A 21,657-nucleotide genomic window follows, 5' to 3' on the forward strand; every position below is an offset into this window, starting at 1 on the left:
AAATTCATATTCAGATAGTACTGTAGACACTTCTGACATTAATATATATTTTATAACATAATAAAATATGTACCTTAACCTAGAAGACTACATAGGGAATTGATAAAATGAAAAATGGTAGAAACAATTCCATTAAATTGAGATATTCCCATAAATATTACATGAAGAGCCATATCTTCATTATATTATTTTTGGTTATTCTGTTTTTTATTATACAAGTCAATGAAATAAGATAAAAAATAGTACATTTAAAATTTGAAAGGACTAAATTATCACTAACTGTAGGTGTTATTAATGTAATTTTGAGAAATTAATATAAATAATCACAAGTATGGCAATGTAGTTATTCAGACCATGGACTCTGAAGTCCTGCCATGGTTCTATTAGTGACAAACTTTGTGACCTTGAGAAAGTTACCTACCCTCCCTGTGCTGTTTCTTCTTTATGAGAATAATAAAATCCCTACTATAAAGTTATTAAAGACTTTTAAATATACAAATTAAGTGAGAGCTCTTAGCACATGCCTGTATACAATCAATACTATGTATTATTATAATTATTATTAAGGTGGTGAGAGTGATGCTATTTAATAGTGTGCCAAATGTACAAAAATATGAAAAAAAATAAATTTATAAAAGAAACATAATCAGTGTCTAAGAATAAATATAAAAAAGAATGTTCAAGATTAATATGTATTTAAAAGTGCTCTGGGACAAAAACAAGAGTTGAATAAAGGAAAAATATAAACTATACTTGGATACAAAGATTCAACATCATATAGTCATAAATTTCTCCTAAACTGCCTTATGAATTAAAAGACTGATATTGAGTTCAAATTTCTATAAAGAAAAATGAAAAAAATGCAGAGAGAGCAATAAGGAAGTTAGCACAAACAGCCATGAGATATCATCCTAGAGCACTCAGATCAATCTGGTCCTGACAGATGACAGTGGACTAGTCCTGAGAGCACAGAGACAGTTCAAAGGGGTGTTCAATGTAAGTTAATTGGGGCTACTGCATATGAAGGGAAGATCAGTTATCAACAAACACCAGTTATAAAATGGTAGCCCTCCTGAAAATAATGTTCCTCCTCAACTTCATTCTTTACACTGAAAAATTTTCTCTAAATATTTAACCTTACAGGGAAATTTAAAACATAGTACAGGATAACATAAGAGAATGAAGTCTTGGCCTGTAGAAGACCTGATTATGAACAACTTGGGAGCTACATAAAAAAATCATAATTTTAATTGTGTAAAAACCCCAAGATTCTGCATGGAGAAAACATCATCCATAAATCCAAGATAATGATGAGTTGGGGGGAAACTGATCATCATATCATAAAAGGTTAATTTCCTAAAAGATCTTATACACGTTTATTAAAAAAACGGAACTGAAAAGGATTCAAATAATATAAACAAATACTTCACAGAAATTACTTCACTTATCCTATTGTACTTGAAAAAATGTTTAATGATTAATAAGAAAAATGTAAAAACAGTTTTTTTTTTTTTTCCCCTGGTCCTGGGACTAAACACAAGGCCTCTGGCATGACAGGCAAAGTGCTGTCCAGCTCAGCTAACCTTTCTATCCCCCAAAATGTGGTGACATTTTTAATTTATCAGATGGCACGCAATAAAAATCTGCAAAATATTTTTTGGGGGGGCGATGAGATGGGAAAATAATTTGTATATACTGTTGGTTAAAGTACAAATTGGTACATTTTTTTAGCTACTTGTCAATATTTATCATAGTTTTGAAAGTACATGTATTATTGGTATTATTGGTCTAATCACTAAACTTCTAGGATTTACTTTATAAATGCACTCACAAATGTGGTTAGCATCACGTTTACATTTTTTTTTTTGGTAAGAGAAAAAAATGTCTATTAATGGGACCTGGCTAAATAAATGTGAAAAATGCAGACTTTGAAACACTATGTAGTCATCAGAAATGAGAAGGCAGCATGGTCTGTCAATACAAATTCACCTCTGAGATAATCTCCAAGATGAAATGAGAGAGAAGGGTACAGAGTTAAATGTGATATAATTTTTTTAAAAATACATAAGCCTATGTGTTATTTGCCTATTAACATATCATTGTTCATGACCTCATTCACCATTTATTCTCTGCCCAGTTAAATTATTATCCAAAAAATGAGCAGCAGGATTTGAGACAATTATCTCTATTTTACATAACAATACCAGAAAAACATCAAAATATGTCTTTTTGAAAAATATCTGAAAACGATATAGGACATATGGATTATGTTTATGCTGAGTGGAGGTATAACATGTAATTTTGTTTTTGTCTTGGTACTTTTCTGTGATCTTTCAAAGTTTACACAGTAATGTCGATTGCTTTTGCAAGAATTTGTGAAAGTTACTATTATTTAAAAAACTGTGGGCTACTCACCTGGTTCCTGTCCCTGGCATTTGCATATCGAAACCTCTGGATATAATAAAAGACCAGCCATGCGAGGGAAATGATCATCAGGACAATGAAGGAGATGGAGACGAACACAACCGAAGTGCGGCTCACATATTTCTGCAAGTTCCGGGTCCCAATGGTGATGTACATGGTCACGGTGACGTTCCTTTCCAGCAGGCTCACGATCTCCTTCCCCTTTGGCTCAGGAATCATAATGGCCACGATGTCTTCGACACCTGGGTAGGGAGGGGGAAGAAAGCAGCAGTTGGGGTGAGGTGGGACACTGCTTTTGAGCGTTTTTGGCGGGGCTGGGAACACCTAACAGCTGGAAACTGAGTCATATTCTCTTTCTTCAGCTACCTAGAGACGCGGCTGTCTTACACACGAAAAAAGAATTTAAGTTGAAATCATGATTTGGTACCAGTGAGGCCATAATCAGGCCATCTTTTCCACTCTGAGATGTTGACCCTGGGTCTGGTACAGGTGGACCCTTTCCTTCCAGCCTGGTTTACAGTTATGTGATGCGCTCTCCAGATCTCCTGAGGAGGGCAAAGGGCACTTTACACCCCATGGCAAAGGGTGACATGTCCAGTGTTATGCCACCATCCTGAGTGCTCTGTTCCTTTCCCCTGCACAGACGCTGGGATTACCCACGCACAGATCTCCGTGTACCGTTTCCAGGGACTGTAGGTGCCGCTCAGTGGTACAGCCCTTGCACCAACCCAACCCAACCCAAAACAACAATAAACAACAACACCTAAACCATAACAAAACAACAAAACAAAAGTTCCCGAAGCAATTTTCTTCCTTTGTGAGTACCTGCTCAACCCCAAACCAAAATTTCTTAAAGACATCTGATATGATCTGCCAACATAAAATATTGGCTCAGAGCGATTTTCTGCTTATTTTAACCTAATTCACTGGACACAGCTGTGCAACCCCATCCCAAGCAAAGAAAAAACAGTCTCGAATTTTTTAAAAACATTTTTATGCAATACACCTACAACATTGCTCCTATTATTTGGACAATTTGAAGTAACTGAGTCTGAGTTATGTGGGTCATTGTCCCCATGCTTCATGACAGTGTAAGGGGCAGCTCTTTGGCAAGGAGTTCTGGGATCTCTATGTGGGAGGGTGGATTTAAGCAGGAAAAGACACCAGATTCAAAGGACCCAACCCAACCTGTCATTGTGGCAGATAATACATAGAAGAGAATGTCAGTTTTACCAGATAGGTTCCCAAGAATCACCCTAATTTAAATCCACCAGAAAGATGTAAGCTCCACTCCATTTGGGGCAATCCATTACTTGAGGCGACTACAAATTAAAGGGAACTAATATGCAATTAGAATGCTGCAAATTCAGGACAAAATTAAACCCTACTAAAAGCTGGCCTATGCACATGCTGAGGTCAGCCAGGCAGATGAAACCAGACTATGTTGGCTCAGGGTGTTGCAAGCCTCTTAGAAGCCACTTAGGCCTTTCATTGTATCTGGTTCTTTATGCAGGTTTTCAAACCTACATTCCACGATGATATTTCACTCAGGCTGAACAAACATTCTAAAAGCAAACTAGGTTAGAACCACTGATTTGTGACAAATCATTACCAAAAAAAAAAAAAAAACAAAACTGCACACAAAGGTATCTTGCATGCTACATTAATTACATATCTAAAAAATTCCTACGAACTTTACATTGGTACAATTGCAAAATCATAAAGCCACAGAGTGTTTGGGTTTGGACATTGTTTCCGAGAATGACTCAAACTCACAGCTTGAATTCCAACTTTGCAGAATTTACTGAGGATTCTGCGGCTCCTTCTGCTTTAGTGTTTACTTTGGCTAATGGCTGCGTGTGGTCTGGGGTTTGGTGAGGGATTAAGGCTACTGGCAGGTTTTGTCTTTACAGAAACATGATCTTCTTTGTGTCTTGCACTAATCTGGCTTGGTTCATCCTGGTGCTGCCTTTATTTTAGAGACATTTAAGCAACAGTAGGATCATAATTTTCCATTGATTTCCTTATTTATATTCTTTAGGCATGTTTATTTAAGGCTCTCTAGAATTCAATTATATTTTGAGGATGGGTGTTTGGGGATTAATTATGGTACACAAAAGTTTTATATTTTTCAATAAATTTCATAAATAGATTGCTTAGTGGCTTCCAATTTTGATATTCTACTTAGAAAATTTGCCTCCAATTTGCTGGTAAATGGATGGAACTGGAGATTATTAAGCTAAGTGAAATAAGCTAATCCCCCCAAACCAAAGGCTGACTGTTCTCTCTGATATGCAGATGCTAGCACACAATAATGGGGGGGGATAGAAGTTCACTGGATTAGATAAAGGGGAGTGAAGGGAAGGGAAGAGGGATGAAATAGGAAAGACAGCAGAATGAATCAGACATAACTTTCCTATGTTCACACGACCAGTGAAAATCCACATCGTGTACAACCACAAGAAGGGAAAGTTATACTCCATGTTATGTGTGATATGTCCAAATACACTATACTGTCATGTACATCTAAAAAGAACAAATTAAAAAAAAGTTTGCCTCCACCCAAGATTCTATTCAAATATTTATCTAATATAGCAACACACTGTTTACTGAATTCTCATGCATAGGTGGAAAACAGGAGCATTGGGATGTGATTTCTTTCCACCCTAATTCTTCTAATTCGGGCATATTTTACACTTGGCTTTTTCCTGTGAGGCTGACCTGCTGAACCTGCACCAGGCCTTCAGTTTTACAGCTTTCAACTCATTTCCTCTCCGGTGGCCCAAACACTCCTCACCACTTCCCCTGCTCCCACTCTAGAATTTTCCCATTTGTACTTACACTTCAGAGACCACAGAGTCTAACAGTTAAGAATTGGTTTCTGGAACTGGATGGTATATTTGAAACCCCAGTTCAGCACTCTAAAAACTGGCAATCAACTTCTGGATCTCCACAAAGCTTTCAATTACTTATGATCCATTCTCAGAGATCCGAGAAAACATTTTCTCTTGCGGTAGAGGAAAGTATAATGAACTATTTAAAGCATCTGTTTTAAACTCAAGGGCTTAGTGTCATCTCTAGGGTTGTCTGTACCAATGTTGTGAATTTTCCAGCCACTGGGAAAGACAAACTGCAGATGACAGCAGGGCACGTCTGTTCATCTGGACTTCAACCTTATTCATTTTTAACATTCATAATTAATTCCCAAGCCTGATGATGGTAAAAATAGATGTGATTCAGGGGTAGTATTCTTTAGACTGTGTACCGTGCAAGGTAAAAGTTATTATTGAAATAAGTGTGAATTTTATTAATAGTTTAGGAATTTAGGGCTCCAAAAGAAAGAAAGGAAGAAAGAGAGAAAGAAAATCAGTACATGTTAAGTAGCTTTGGATGAGCTACCATTCTGACTGATGCATACATTTCAGAGCAAAAATCTACTCCAGGAACTAATTTTCCCAAATGAGACATGTTCATTGATGTGAGCTCTCAATTCCTGACCTTTGCTTCATTTTAGAATATGTAGCTACAGAGTCAGGGAGAATTCAGCAGAATGTTCCAGTTTCTGCAGTGTAATTGCACCCGTGGGTGTGTGTGAGCAGGAAAGGAGTGAACCAGGGCCAGGTGGGGTGGGGGAGAGAAATCTCAAGGATAATGTTGCCCTCAGTAGCTATGTAGTATGCATCTATGACATACCAGAGGCTCTAAAGTTCAGGGGAGAGAAGTTAACTGAGAGCATATTTTGTACCTTTCAAATGTACAAAAGAGTCCTAGTTATTTGGGAAATTCTATATTTACGGTGACATCTGAGCACCTCTTTTTGTTCAAAAAGTTCCATCAAGCTTGCCATCTATTTGTCTCCCAAAGGCACTTCATCCTTCTGAGTGGTAATTGCTGTTATGTAATTACTGTGTGTGCTGTAAAAGCTCTCAGTCCTAGGGGAGAAAGTGTGGACAGGACACATATCACCTGGGTGCCAGGCCAAGAAGGGAATCTTGGGTTTTGAAGTGCTTCTTTCACCCACGAGAGTGTTCGGCTGCCATAATCTAATTTGGTAGGCATAGTTAAGGAATCCAAAGCCAAAGAATGTTCAATGACAAGAAAGCCTTTATTTGTATATTCAAGCCAGGTTTTTTAAACAATGAAAAATGTCCAGAACACCAGCAGAGTGCTGGATGTTCTTCCCTGTGCACCTTGGAGGAGGTGAACGTGGCTCCCTGTGTTCATGGGATCAAATCTCCTTCTTCCATCCCCTGCATCCTTCTCTCCCCCATAATCAGAACTTTCTTCTGTCTCACTGATGGCTGTTTAGGATCTGGGCAATTGTTAAAAAAAGAAAAAAAGCTTGTAGAGTTCTATTTGTAGATATTTTCTGTTTACACACTTCACATCAACTGTGTTTTAGTTAGCTTCTGATGATGACATATTCTCAAGCCAAAAAAATGTATGTGAAATGATTTTAAAACCTGCAAAGTACCATGTAAGTATACACAGTGTTATTGCTACTTTTTGCACCCACAAATGTATTTTTATTATACAAAGATGCAAAAATCCTAAATAAAGCCCTCCCAAACAGAATCCAATAATTCTGTTTCCAATAAAACAAGTTTTAATCCAATAAAACAAATTTCATTCCTAAAAGGGCTTTATTCTGGGAATATGACGATGATTATTTTGGGGGGAAGGATTGAACCCAGGGGTGCTTAGCCATTGAGCCAAACCCCAGCCCTTTTCATTGTTTATTTTGAGACAGGGTCTTGCTAAATTGCTTAAGGCCTTGCTAAATTGCTGAGGCTAGCCTCAAACTTGAGATCCTCCTGCCTGAGCCTCTCACGTCACTAGGGTGTGGCACCAGACCTGGCTGTGAGGATGACTTAAAGTCAGAAAATATATTGAATTTTTAGGACATTCACAAGTTAAAGGAATAAAGCACATGATTATGTTGTGTAGCTTGTTATGTTCCAGTCTTTACTCTGCCTTTCCCTGTAGCATTACTGCTTTAGCTAGGAACAGGATGTCCAGAAAAAAAGTGTTAATCTGTAGGCTCCCTTGCAGCTAGAATTGGCTATGTGATTAATATTTGGACACCAAGACGTGAGCAGAAGTGATGTTTTCCAATCCAGGTTCTTATCTGGAAGAGGACTGAATATTTGCTCCTCAAATTCCACCTGCTTTTCTAAGTGACTTCAGTTGGAAAGAGGCGGGACAGCCAGCATCTTAAAGAAGGAAGCCATCTGCTGAGGATGGCACCCGTTCCTGATTCTTAATCAGAGGAGACATTTCCTTAATGTGATAAAGAGTATCATTCAGACACATTACATTGCAAGGGAGAAAGACATTAGAGGTTTTCCAGCAGGAATCATGAATAAGATGAGATGTGCCAACAGTAAAAGCAGAAGTCAGAGCTGGAGCAAGAGACAAACGAGTGTGGCGAGTCTTGGAAAGGAAGAGCGCAAACTGTCATCGCCTGGGGTCAGCGCTTGTCAGTGCTGCTAAGATCAGGAGACTGCTTAGTGAAATGCGAGGTTCAAGATGAACAGATGGAAATGAAGAGCCTTCCATACCCCAGTAATACCTGACCAGCCAATGTAATGGAAAAAACGGCCCATACGTAACAGCAGAAGTCGTAAAATATCCAAGAATAAACTGATAAACATGAGCCCTGTTTGAAGAAGGCTATCTGATGGAAAATTTTCTATAGAAACAGTCATTTTTAAACTAAAGGCTGGCTATTTAATAATATGTATTTGGCTTCCAAACGTGATTTTTCAGTTATTCGCTTGTAATCACTTTTTGTTGTTGCATTATGGTTAAGGAATGTAGTCTCTTGATGCTTAATCTCTCTGTTGCCCAGCTCTGCTGGTTGAGCTTGCTGACTGCGTTCAGAATCTCCATCTCTCTCCTCTTCTGTCTGGTCAGTCTTTCTCTCAAGCTGGGTCAGCTGCTGCTGGGTGTACTTTGAGTTGGTATAGTTAACGGCAAGCATATTCCCGATGGTTGCATATGCCTGGTGTTGCTGCTATGGAGAGGTGTGATGTCATCAGGACTCTCGCTCTTTGGGAGTGATCTGTTCTTCCCCTATAACCTGGAGCTTTACTTCAGAACAGTCTTTAACGTTCGTTAAGTGTCATGATGTCTGTTGTGAGTACTCATTAGCTATTTTGGTAATACATGAACGTTTTCAACCTAAGATACTTCATTTTTATCTTTAATTCTAAACATATGATCTCATACTTTTTAAACATTACCTCCTGTATTTTTCCTCCCCTATGATTTCTTATTAACGTATTGCTATCACTCCTTTTTTTTGGTCCTACATAGTTCTTATTGTTTTCCCCTCACTTTAAGAAAGAAAAATCAGTTTGGAAGTAATGATAGACTAACAAGAAGTGGCAGAAAGAGTGCACAGAGGTCCTTATGCCACCTCATCTCCCAACTTCCTTTGGTGGTGTCAGCTGATATAATTATAGTGCATTATCAAAATGGGAAATTGACACAATTAACAGTTACAGAACTTACTTGGTTTTCACCAGATACTGCATGTATGGATGATTAAAATGTCTTCGACTGTAATTCTGTGATATTTTATCACATGTGTAGAACACACACAATTAATATATTGTATCACCACAAAAGAATTCCCCCCCTCTCCCCTTTCCCTCCCCTAACCTCTGATGACCACTTATACATCCTCCATCTTTAAGATTTTTCATTTCTAGAATGTTCTGTAAATACAAATAGCATGTAACCCTTTTTTTTCAACTAGCATAATGCCTTTAACATCCACACAAGCCCGAATAAGCAATTTATTCCTTTTCATGGCTGAATAGTATTGAAAAGTATTTTTGATACTAAATATTCCTCATTGGTTCCTTTTCACGACTTCTGCCTTGTCTTGTGTAGAATAGCCCCTTACTTAATATCTGTGGCTCACTTTAAAAATCATTCCTCCTCAGGTGATACCTACTCATTTTGCACTGTCATTAATGATGGTGGTACTCCTGGGTTGTCACTTTAACTCGCCTACAAGCTGTGGTTTCCCTGGAAGAACCAGCTACTCTGCTTGGGTCCTGTTTACTGAGACAAAGCCAAGTCTGTCTGACAGCTCTGTTGCTCCAGGGGATGGAGAAGAGACATAAATAAGCATGGATGATAAATAAATAAGCACCAAGCTATAACTAATGACTGCTCCTTCCTTAGGCTCCCTGAAACATTACGATTGTTCAGCTGCCTCAGGAATAAGTCCCAGTTACCTTTTCACCTGAGGCCCCTGCTGAAGTTCAGGCTGCCCAGGTCATAAATTGTCACCCAGATCCTATGGCTCTGGCTGCTCTGTGCACCATCTAATCCAACCTGACTTCCTGCTCCAAAATCCTTCCTCTGCGATTCTTAGAAATTTATGTCTCTGGTCCACAAATTCCCTAACAGCCTCAGTGTCTTCTGGAATGGTCCCCTCACCTCCCTGATGATTCACTTCCTAGTTTTGATGGAGCTGGATGCTCTAGGAGGACACTGCTTTCTCTGAATTATGGTTAAGGGGAGACTCAGATTTCTTAAACATTTTATTTTTTAAATTTTTAAACCACACTCCACAGACTTCAGAGCCAGAAGGAGGTTTGGTGGGGCACCATCTTGCTACTTGCAGACCATGACTCCTCGCCTCATCATATCTACCTTCAAATACCACTTATCCTGTGAGACTCCCTCTGCTGGATTTATAACCCTGTTCCCCATCTCCTGGCTGCCACCTGTCAGCCTTTTGCTTGTCCCCTCTACCTCCCCTTCAGCTGCTAGTTTAATAACCATCCTCCTCAGAGTAGGACTCCAGTGCTCACAGTGATAACCCACCTGGAGCTCTGGCCTGCCAATTTTCAGCCTCCTCCTCCATTAACCTTTCCTGCCTGTCCCCTTCAGACACATGTTCCTGCTGTCTTGTCTTGGACCTTGTTACCACTAGAAACTGCATCAATGATGAAATCCTGATTTCAAAGACATGGATTTCCAAATGCCACTTCCTCTCCTTCCGGCTCTCTTTGCTCATTAACCGCCCCCTTTCTTTCCATCCACCTTCTCCTGCCTTCACCCTTCTCCTACCAGCGGATATCACATGATTCATACTTTCAAACTCTATTAAAAATACTCTTAGCTTCTTGCTCTTTCATTTCTCCATAGAACCTGCCCTATAAATTTTGCCTTTTCTGTGCTTCTGCTTCATCATGTGAACATAGCTAGAAGAAAAATCTCACGAACCATCTGTTTCCACTTGAACTTTATGATCCTTATCCTCAAGTGAACACTGAATATTGCCCTGTCCTACTCTATTCTGAGCCCCCTCTCCCTTTGTCCAAAGGATGACCTCACATCTTTATGTCTCCCCAGGAACTGCTCCAATCCCTTCCCACCCACATTCTCAATTAGTGATCTTAACCACAGGAGTATTTGAGGAAGAAATACCCACCAGCGGGAAATATCCTGTCCTATATGAAATGAGGTAATCTACAGTGAATCACTTGGCACAGGGGCAGCCATATAAAAACCACTAAATAGATGTTAACTTTTATTATTACCATTACTCTTGTCTTTCCACTGCCAAATACACAATCTGCAGCAACCACACCTCCTTCCTCTGCTTACAATGTAGTACAAACCCCTCTGTGATGGTGGTCGAATCCAGGGAGTGACTGGCTCAGGTGCAGGCAGGGCATGCAGAAATTTTGAGTTATGAGAAAAGCAAATCCCTCTTCTCCCAGTAGTTTTAAATAGGAGCATCTGTGAGGCTAAACTTTGGGAGTTATTTTAGCATCAAAGTCTAAGAAGGGAGCTTCACCAAAGAAGAGAACTATTAGTCAGGGAAGAAACATCCTGGGGATATGAGCTGAGCCTTGATCAAGCCACATCTGAGTCAGTTCAGCTTTGGGATTTGTAGTTATTTTCTAAAGGTACGTTGGATTGAGCTTTCTGCCATTCATGCCCATATTATATAACCAGGTAGTGACAAAACCCCAAATTCTGAGAATCTAGGTCTTTGTAATTCCAAACCAGAGTTTCTGAATCTCATCATGTTTTCATGTAATTTTTAAGGTGGTCTCTTAAGTTAATTTTACTCCAATTTGTTTGAATTCATAACAGAATTCTCCATTAATGTTTCCATATATTTTGGAAAAGAATGTCGGTATTGTGTAAGATATATTGTCATCTACCTGGCACATACGATTCTACAGGCATCGTGGACTATGAATGGCTTCTCCTTCTGTGTGGCTCCATGTATGTTCTAAAGCTTCCTAACCCAAGGAGAAGTGGCTGCCACCCCAAATCATACATCTTTCATGAAATCCATGCATTATCACACATCTTAGGGATAGGAAGGATGTTATGATTAGATATGAGGTGTCTCCCGAAAGCTCATGTGTGAGACAATGCAAGAAAATATAGAGGTGAAATGCCTGGGTTATGATAGCCTTAACCTCATTGATGGATTTATGCACTTGCATGGATTAATTGGATGGTAACTATAGGGAGGTAAGGTGTGGCTTGAGGAAGTAGGTCACTAAGGACATGCCTTTGGGGTATATATTTTGTCCCTGGTGAGCTGAGCTTAGTTTCTTTGCTTCTTGGTTGCTTTTTGGTTTCTGTGCTTCTTTCTTCCTCCACACCTTCCAACATGTTCTGCCTCACCTCAGGACCCAAGGAATGAAGTCAGCCATCTATGGACTGAGACCTCCCAAGCGATGAGTCCCAAATAAACTTTTCCTCCTCTAAAACTATTCTTTGTCAGAGCCATGAAAAAGTTGACTAGAGCAAAGGATGTTTCCTAAAACACTCTTAGTTTGGGCAATAAAAATTATTTCCAGGGAATTAAAATCTTAAATTCATAAGACTAATTTAGGAGTTTGAAAATTCATCTCTTAAGAACCAAACTGATGAACTGCTGTACAAACCAAATAGAAAATAGAAAGCTTTCACTGGGTTTTTGTGTAAATACTGGCTAATGCATACTTTTAAATTCTCTGCTGCAACCTGAAATATGTCAAACACCGCCTCTTACTGAAATGCATTTTAATTACACACCAGATCCTCTCAGTGGAGATCTGTCATAACAACTAACTTTTATGAGGCCAAAAGATCTTGAAAGAAGATGCTAACAATAGCCAATTTTATTTTCCCTTGGAATGGTCTAGTAACTTAATTAACACACTGATGTCAATTCCTCAGCTACTCTTGGCATGATAAATGACTCATGCTTTTGCAAAAAATTCATTTATGTTCCCACTATACAAGTGTGTAGAATTTTCTATGAATTTGTGTGAACTGTAATAGGAGTGATGAATATAAAATATGATATTTATGGCCCCATCTGTGGTGTTTTCTTGGAACATTTTCAGTAAGTCAGACTCAAAAATAATTTACTTCTAGTTTTTGTGACAACTTTAAACAGTTAAAAATGATACAATAGAGTCCAGGCTGAAATAAAACAAACTATAAAATACTAAATTGATTTTAAAAGAGCTCAGTTTTAGTTAATCAGGTGTCTGTTTTTATTAGAGCAAAATAATCATGCTTTAAGAACCTTTTGTTTTTATATATAAAATGCTATTAATGCTAATTTTTGTTTGAACAAATGTAAATCTTATTAAGCAGCAGATTCATGGAATCATGGGACAGGAGACTATGAAAAACTAAAATTCCTTAGCAATTTTTCTCTTCCTGATAAATCTCATAAATAAAGTTTAAAAGAATCATTTTCTATAACTTCTAGCTAAGGGGCATTGGAAGATTTATTAGAGCTTTCATAACCTTTGAGTTTCAGGATCATTTCTTTCAGAACTCTAATAGTAAACAAACCTAGTCCAAAGAATTGAGTTAGAATTAAATGGAAGAATGCACACAAAGAACGTCAAACATACATGCTTAGTAAATATTAATGATTGTTACCTTCACAGACATAATTTATCAAATAAATATTTATAATACCACAAAACCTGAATTTAGACCAAAAGAGGCAGGGTGGAGAGGAGCACATTAAACTTTGTTTCCACTGGTGTCCAGAAACAAGGATGAGCTTTTGAACAACTGAGAGCACTTGAGTCCTGCAGGGAGCCCTCCAAAAAACAGGTGGGACCTGGAAGCCCAAGGCTGGCAAGTTGCCTTGCTATGGTTGGATAAAGGTCCCCCCAAGGACTTTTGTGTTGATGTCCTGGTTGCCAGCCTGTGGCCTATTGGGAGGTAGTGGAACCTTTAAGAGCTGCAAACTAGTGGGAAGAAGTGAGGTCACTGATGAATGCCCTTGAAGGAGATATTGGGACTCCTGTCACCCCACCTTTTTTTTTTTGCTCCCCATCTTCCATGAGGTGAGCAATTTGCTCCACCATGAGCCCCTGCCATGATATGGTGTCTGACACAGGTTCAAATGCAGTCTGACTGCCATGGATGGAGACTTCCCAAACTAAGCAAAATCAAACTCTCTTTCTTTATAAGTTGATTATCTGAGGTCTTTTGTGACAATTATGAAAAGCTGACCAACATGTCATTTCTGCAACATTAAGTGGTTAATGTCCTATTCACACTGGTCAAGGAAAGGAAACTCTAAGGCTGATGAATAGAAAATTAATCTTCAAGGTAAAAAAAATGAGGTAGGTAGCAATTACTGGCCTAGTCCATATTAATTTCTCATGGTGTTAAGAAATGACAATTGCATAATTTTTAGTCTGAAGCAGTCAAATAAAGGAAAATATGCATTTGTGTTTTGTCTTTCTTCGAACTACTGACAAAAATCATAACTATTCACAATTAGATTATTTTTGGTAATCCATGGCAGGAACCTATAGTTACAGTTAAAAGCAATCCCAGTGTCTTGGATCAAATGAACTTCTAGATGTTTATGATGTATGATCCCATACCATTGGCTAGAATAGGAAAACACATGAAGTATTTCTTCTCAAAATTTTTGCTTATTTGCTTGGCAGAAGTGATCTGGAATTTCCTCTTTAATACATATTTATTAAATGTCCCATTATTTGATTCATCTCTGTGTTTCCTTTCAGCATTCAACCAGTTATCTGCATTAGTCTTTGAAAATTAGAAGTCAGAAATCCCTTCATTAAAAGTTCACATTGGAAAATCCCTTTTTTAAGGCCAAATGAGATTTACTCTTTTGGTTTCTAAAAGCTGGGAATCCCCATTTATTTTTCCCCTACGGTAAAATAACATGGATTATGAATTCAACAAGTAATATTAAGTCAGTTTAAAAACTAACTATTAATAATCAGAGCAAATGTAGCAAAAGTGGGATAGAACTTGATGATAAACCTTGGTGGATGAAAAATAGATTTCCCAAAGACCAGAGGTCAAGTTCCAAAGAAGCAGAAAATGTTGCATATCCTTTGTTCTGATATGTAAATTGTAGGGACTAGCTGTGATGAACATTGGTATGAAAAGCTTTTTAGACTAATAGGTACTTGAAAAGTCTGTAAGTCTCACTGGTCTTTATTTTCTCCATCAGTAGTTCTCAGAGCAGGGGAATTGGCGCATTTTGACAGGATTTCAGGCCTAGTGTGGGCAGACGACTTAGGCAGTCGAATACATATTTAGAAACAGTTTAAAATATCTGAAACACACCTTCCTGTCTTTTGTTCAATACATTCTACACTATACATCAGAGATGGTCTATAATAGATTTGGCCCCTTGCTCTCCTGTAACCCATAGCCCATGTATTTTAGTGCATGTTTTCCTGAATTTCCAGTTCTGGCACTGGATTTCTCTGCCTAACAGGCCTTCCTTGATCACCAGATCTCATTCTGCCAGTGGGTGAGGAGAGAGAAGGAATTGGGAGCACCCCTAAACTAATGACTTAGGAAGTGGGTGCACTGATATCTCAGTCCTGCTCCCTGGGCTGGTGTAACGGCAGCACATTCTCTACACCATTTCCCAAGTTCCCAAGTGGGATTAAGCATCACTAATCACAGCGACTTGCTCGATGACACATCCTTTGCTGACATCTTTCCTTCCCTGCTGTATTTCTCCGTATTGAAACAGGTGTTTCCTGGAACTCTCTCTCAAATAAATGGCCTGGCATGAAATCTCTGTCTAGATCTTGTTTATGGGGAAATCAAAGCTAAGACTGGGCAAAAAATTGTCTCTCTATTTTTTTCTTCATAGTTCTCTGATGTCCTAAATACTAGCTCGATTGGCTCATGCTTCAGCAATACACTCTGCTTCCTAAATACCATGTTTTAATTTGTAACTGGTTTACAAACAGAAAAAAAAAAGCCACCCAATACAGACACAACAATTCTACACTCTACTTTTTAAAATTTTTAAAAAATTATTCAGTAGAAGTTGCTCTAGAATCCTTTATTCATACTTTCTTCTTTTGAGATACTTAAATGTTTCTATTAGTATATTATAGTTATGAATAATAGTGGAATTCATTTTGACAAATTCATACATACATGTAATATTATTTGCTCCATTTCAATCCCCACTATTTCTATTTTTCTTCCCCTCTTCCCACTCCCTGCTTCCTTCCTCTATTCTATTGATCTTCCTTCCATGTATTTATTTATTTTTTTTAACTGCTATTTTATGTCTATACATAAAGGCAAAATTCACTGTGGTATATCTTCTAAGTCCAGTTGCTTGGATGATGACTATAAGTCACATATAGTTTCTGAAAACCACCATCCAAACTGCCTATCCGCTGGAGAGTCCAGCCTTCTTTCCTCTTTCTTTCCTTAGAAGAGACTGATTTTTTTATTATATACTTATTGAGCAGATAGCATTTACAGAAATTACTGAACTTATCAAATATTCTATAGGGCTTGCTCTCTAATACAATAGTCATTAGCCACCTGCTGCTATTAAGTACTAGAAATGAATGGAGGAGGACTGAGGGATTAAACTTTAATTTTAATTAATGTAATTTAAAACCATTACCTGGTTTAAGAATTGGAAAACTTTTAAAACATATTCGAAACAACTTGGGCATGAGAAACCACTTTTTCAACCACAAATTTTATAAAATATAAATACAGATCAAGTATTTCTAATGAAAAACTGGCATTTAAATTGAGATGTGGTGAAGACATACACTGGACTTTGAAGACCTAACATGAAAATATATCTCAATATTTCATATGGAGATATTTACAACAGTACAGATTTGTATGAGGAGATACTGAAATGAATTTTGGATATACTCAGTTACACAAAATATACTAAGTTTAATATGGTCAGCTTTTTTTTTTCAAATGTGGTTACTGGAAAATTTAAAATTAAATATGTGGCTCACATTATATTTCTATTGAGTAACATTGTTCAGTCATATTATGAACATGTACTATTTGTAGCCTAGTGGGTACGATCATTATTGCATAAAAATATTATTACAAGAAAAGAACACCCAGGTTGTCTTAAGGAGTTGACATTTTAGAGGGAATATCACAGGTTCAGTAATAATATTGAAGCCAAACTAAAAACTAAAGGCATATAACATGTTCTCAGGGAACATCACGGTTCCTTTATATGAATAAATTACTGATATTAAGGTAAATTACAGAAATAGGGTTACCTTCTTAAAAGACCTACAAAACTTGCTCCGCCTGAACTATGAAATAAATGCTCTGCCCGAGTCAGATTTCTGGAACCTAAATGGAATAACAGAACTCAGTGACTAGGTCCTGAAGGGGAGCTTCCTCATCTTCTCTAACATTTACTTCTTCATCTTAACAGAGAAAGAAAAGGAGGCCTATCTGGTCAGGCCCACTCTCCAATATAATTTATGTTACTCTTAGCAACAGAAATCAACTTTTGGTTTTTTTTCATAGGTCTTAAGTTTATATTAGCAGTTCTCACATGTACCTACCACCAATTCTTCTTGACCGTTTCCCACACATTTCCTTCCATATTTCTAAATAATATGTTAAACTAACATTTCTTGGTTTCTTAACTTTAGACATTTTGTATTGAGACCCCCACCATGGTAGAGGAGGACTTAACTCATACACATGCCTATCATCCCTACTTCCCTTTTAATCCCTCCCTGGATGGATGAATAGTCATTTGATGTAAATATTGTTCATTGTAGGGTCAGGTGGTACATTAAAATTATATACCTGTTGTTTGTTTTTCCTGGAGTTAATAATTGCCTCGTTTTTCATTTGCCTGGATTTCAATATTTCCACAGCTATTCCCCACCCCTGCAATTATATCTCTGCCACATATTCATCAAACACTTTTTCTGTATTCCTCAACAAATTAATTTCATTTGTCTTTTTGACTGGAGCATTTCCTTTCTGAAACCCACTATTCTTCAGCTTTCATATGGACTGATTGCCTTGAAGCCTGAAATGCAGCTATCGTCTGGGGGCTTATTTTAGCTGGCAATCAAGTGGTGGGGGAAATTTCACCCTCTGAATCAACTTTAAACTGACTTCCATTAATAGTTTGCAAATACATCTTAAATAACAGCGAAAGAGTACTGCCAATACCATCATCCTTCAGATTCTCATGTACTTCAAATATTGATTGAGGACACTCTTTCTACTGCAGATATTCAGGAAAAACTATCAAGAGTGTCCTTATTTGAAGCATTCTGGTTGCCCCTCCAGAAAACGATTTGTTGAACTGTGGTGGTTTAGCCTCATCATAGCTAAGACCTGCTTGCTTCTAAGGGGGCCTGTAGGCTCTAAAGGGCACGTGTGCTACTATCAGTGATGTTTTCAGAGTTATTCTGTGCTTAAACCCTAATTGGATATATCATCAATGTAGGAAAATAGGGTTGAGGCCTTTATATCAAGGTAATGTGGATCTAGTGGAATCTAAAGGCAGGACCTTATTACTGTTGCCATGGAGATGGATTTTTTTTTTTTTAGCTCCTATTCATCCAAAGAAAGTAGCAATATTAAGCTGATGATGGAAGAGATTTCAGATGTGCACAGAGCCATTTGAAAGACTGCTGCAGAATGGAGAGTACTACTTCTGGGAACCAGTCAGGGAGCATCTGTCAAGTTCAACTTCCATATTTGGCAAAAAGAGAAAATGAAGGCCTGGAAAATTATTCAAGACAAAAAAAGGGTGGGAGGCAGCCTATTAAGTAGTTTTTTTAAAACGTTCACAATGATAGAAAAAAATTATTGCTAACAGGTAAATTATGATCTTACAGATGGGTGTTGTTATTTGCACTAACTAAGCTTCCTGGCAGAGATCATTTAAATATTCACATCAATAGTTCTAGCCCTTAAGTGTTTATTGTGCAATATTATAACAACTAAATGTGTAAAATGAAGTGCCAAATCCCAGTCCTTATTTTGTTTTGTTTTGTTTTTAACCACATGAAACACAAATCTTTAGGACTTATTAATTATTCACAGTCTGGCTTTGAAGATGATAGTACTTGAAGCAAATTATAGGTACATGCTTAAATTGAAGCTGGTTCTATAAAGATGCACTCAGTCACAGGTTACTGAACACAGAAATGATGAGCATTTCCAGTTCTTGTTTAGTGAGAGACCTGCCCTAGATACGCTGCTGAAATTACAAACCTATATGTGTTATAATTTGAGTGAGGCCTGAAACCAAAGAGCCGGGGAAAATGTTCTTGCTGGTTTTGGGGATCTACTTGAATGTTCCAAACTATAGGTAGCCTATTTCAGTCATCCCTGTTTTTTTACCCCCTGTGAATCTGGGGACCACACCCGGGCCTCATGTTGTATACTGAGCTGCACCCCAGGCTCAGATGACCCTTCCAAATGCACTGTAATCTTATCATCTGTATCCACTTTCTTATATGGGTCCACAGACAGCATTCTATAGACCTTGGAGCTAAGCGTCTTGTGACACCCACTGCAGCCTTGCCAAACGTCGCGTTCCAGTCAAAGCACAGTAGTCACTGTCTGGTGCTTATCATTTCCCTTTACTTATTCTAGAAATTACCACTTGTTTTCTCTTTTGCAAGCTACCCTGAAATGAGATAAAATGACAGCTTTCCTAACCAAACTAATAACTTTCACTTAGAATCATGGGCAAATATTAATTTCTGGAGGCTCAAAACTATGCCAATAAATTATAAACACAAAACTTCATTTCCTTACTAGAAATACGCAACTCTGAATGTCAAGATTTCAACCTTAAATAAGATTCTAATTAAGGCAAAGATAGTTACACATTGGGTTGCCAAGCAACTGATACGGCATCTTTCCAAATCTGAACCAAATAAGTGTATTCTAACTGAAATTCTAGAACAATAATTTATATGGAAATAATATTAACTAAAGGATAAATTTAGAGAGCAGAGAAAAGCATGATTGATTTCCCCCAGTGTAGTGATAGAATAATTATACAAAAATACAGAAAGCATGAAATCACATTAATAATCTTATCTTTAAATAGCCTAAATCCTAGTGGTGTCGTTTAAGAACTGAAGTTCTTAAAATAATACAAAATGTCTTCTGAAAATACATACTATACAGTAAACCCGACTTTCTCCCAAGAGGAAAGGACTTTATTGATAATATCTGGAAAAGTCTTCAATTTCTTGGATTCCCTATCACCAAAGCATGTGCAGCTCTGTTCCAGCTTGAATTCTCTTTACTTAAAACTTCAGCATAGTTGGTCTATTTTTCTGTACTGTGTCCTCAACCTTGAACATTTCCATCTGAGAACACTGGAACTTTAATAGATGAAGAATTTAGCAGGGATGGAGAAGGAAAAGGAAGTCAAAGAAGAACCTGGGGTAGGAGAGCGGTTGGACATACACAGGAGGCTATAATGTGGTCAGCTGGGCTTTGTTGCTCCTCCTGCTGTGAGCTGAAGAGGAGCCACAGACAAGATCAAAGAACCTGAAGGAAGAGTCCTGGTTCAAACGCTTTAAGTTAACTCACCTTTAACTCTGGGAGCGACAGGGCACTCCTGTGTCTGACCCTAGTCCTCCCTGAAAGGAAGGCACCTCTAGAAATACCTATTTGGAAGGTTGGTCTGGGCATGGTAATGAGAAATTCTCCTCCCCTTCTACCCCAGAGACAACTAAGAAGATGACAGTCCTACAAGAAGAGACAGTCTACTTCTTGTCAGGGGAAAGGGTTGGGTTTGTTGGCATAGCAAGGGCTCTGAGGCTGTTGGGACTGGTGCAGAAGAAGCCAACTGAGATCTGCCAAGACAGGGCAGCATCTCCCTCCAGCACAGGGATCCACTGAGGGACCTTGGCACAGAGCAGCAGGTGGCCAAAAGCAATGGCATCAGTTCTTCTCGCTGGGATCCATGGAGGGTGGAGAGGATGGGGAGAGACACATCCTCCTTCGAGGTATCAAAATCAGTCTTGGTGAAACTACTCATTTCCTAACATTGCTGCAACAAATTATCACGAATGCAGTGGCTTTCAACAACAATAATTTATTATCTTACAGTTTTAAAGACCAGAAGTATACAACAGGTGTTGCTGGATGAAATCCACGTGTTGGCAGGGCTAGGAGAGATGGCTTCTTTGGCTTTCTGGCTTCTACAGGCAGTCCACATTCCTTGGCTTGCAGCTGCGACACCCCAGCCTTCCTCATATCACTTTCTCTCTCTCTGACCCTCCTGCCTTCTATTTAGAAGGATCCTTCTAATTACCCTGAATAATGGAACAGTTTCCCCATCTCATATCCTGAATCATGGGATATGTCTTTTGCCATGTAAGATGACATTCACGGGACATCTTTGGCAACTATTATTGTGCTTACCATGGTGAAGGCAGTAGTAGATTTGTTCCTGAAGGAGGCCTCCCAGGCTCATGCATGGGTCCATAGTATAGTGTAGGCCCCTAATTTTCCCAGTTCTTTAGGGACCTTGTTTATGTGGCCTGCAGATTTAAGATGGTTTGTGATGTCCTTCAAAGTTTGCATGGTGCTTGAATAGATCAACTTCATTTAAGAACTGATTTCAATAAATGTTTAAGCCATTTCTCATCAATGTTGAGAATTATCTTCTTTCTCCCCTCCCTCCCCATAAAAAAAAAAAAAGAAAAGAAACTCCCAGTGTCTTGGTGGGTGTTCAGCCATGGGAGAGATTTTTTTTTTTGGGGGGGGGGGTCCTGGGGATTGAACTCAGGGGCACTTGACCACTGAGCCACACCCCCAGCCTTATTTTGTATTTTATCTAGAGACAGGGTCTCATTGGGTTGCTTAGAGACTTGTTTTTGCTGAGGCTGGCTTTGAACTTGAGATCCTCCTGCCTCTGCTTCCTGAGTCACTGGGATTACAGGT

General features: G+C 38.4%; 1 protein-coding gene across 1 annotated transcript in view; it reads right to left on the bottom strand.

Moving 5' to 3' along the window:
* Rnf150 (ring finger protein 150) overlaps nt 1–21,657 on the bottom strand; it is a 211,624-nt gene that overhangs the window by 80,381 nt on the left and 109,586 nt on the right. The window contains exon 2 of the mRNA XM_015484433.2: nt 2,416–2,666. Coding sequence (XP_015339919.2) covers nt 2,416–2,666 — 251 coding nt within the window. The remainder of the gene's footprint in view (nt 1–2,415; nt 2,667–21,657) is intronic.

The sequence above is a fragment of the Marmota marmota genome, unplaced genomic scaffold (genome assembly GCF_001458135.2).
Source record: "Marmota marmota marmota unplaced genomic scaffold, marMar, whole genome shotgun sequence".
NCBI lineage: Eukaryota > Metazoa > Chordata > Mammalia > Rodentia > Sciuridae > Marmota > Marmota marmota.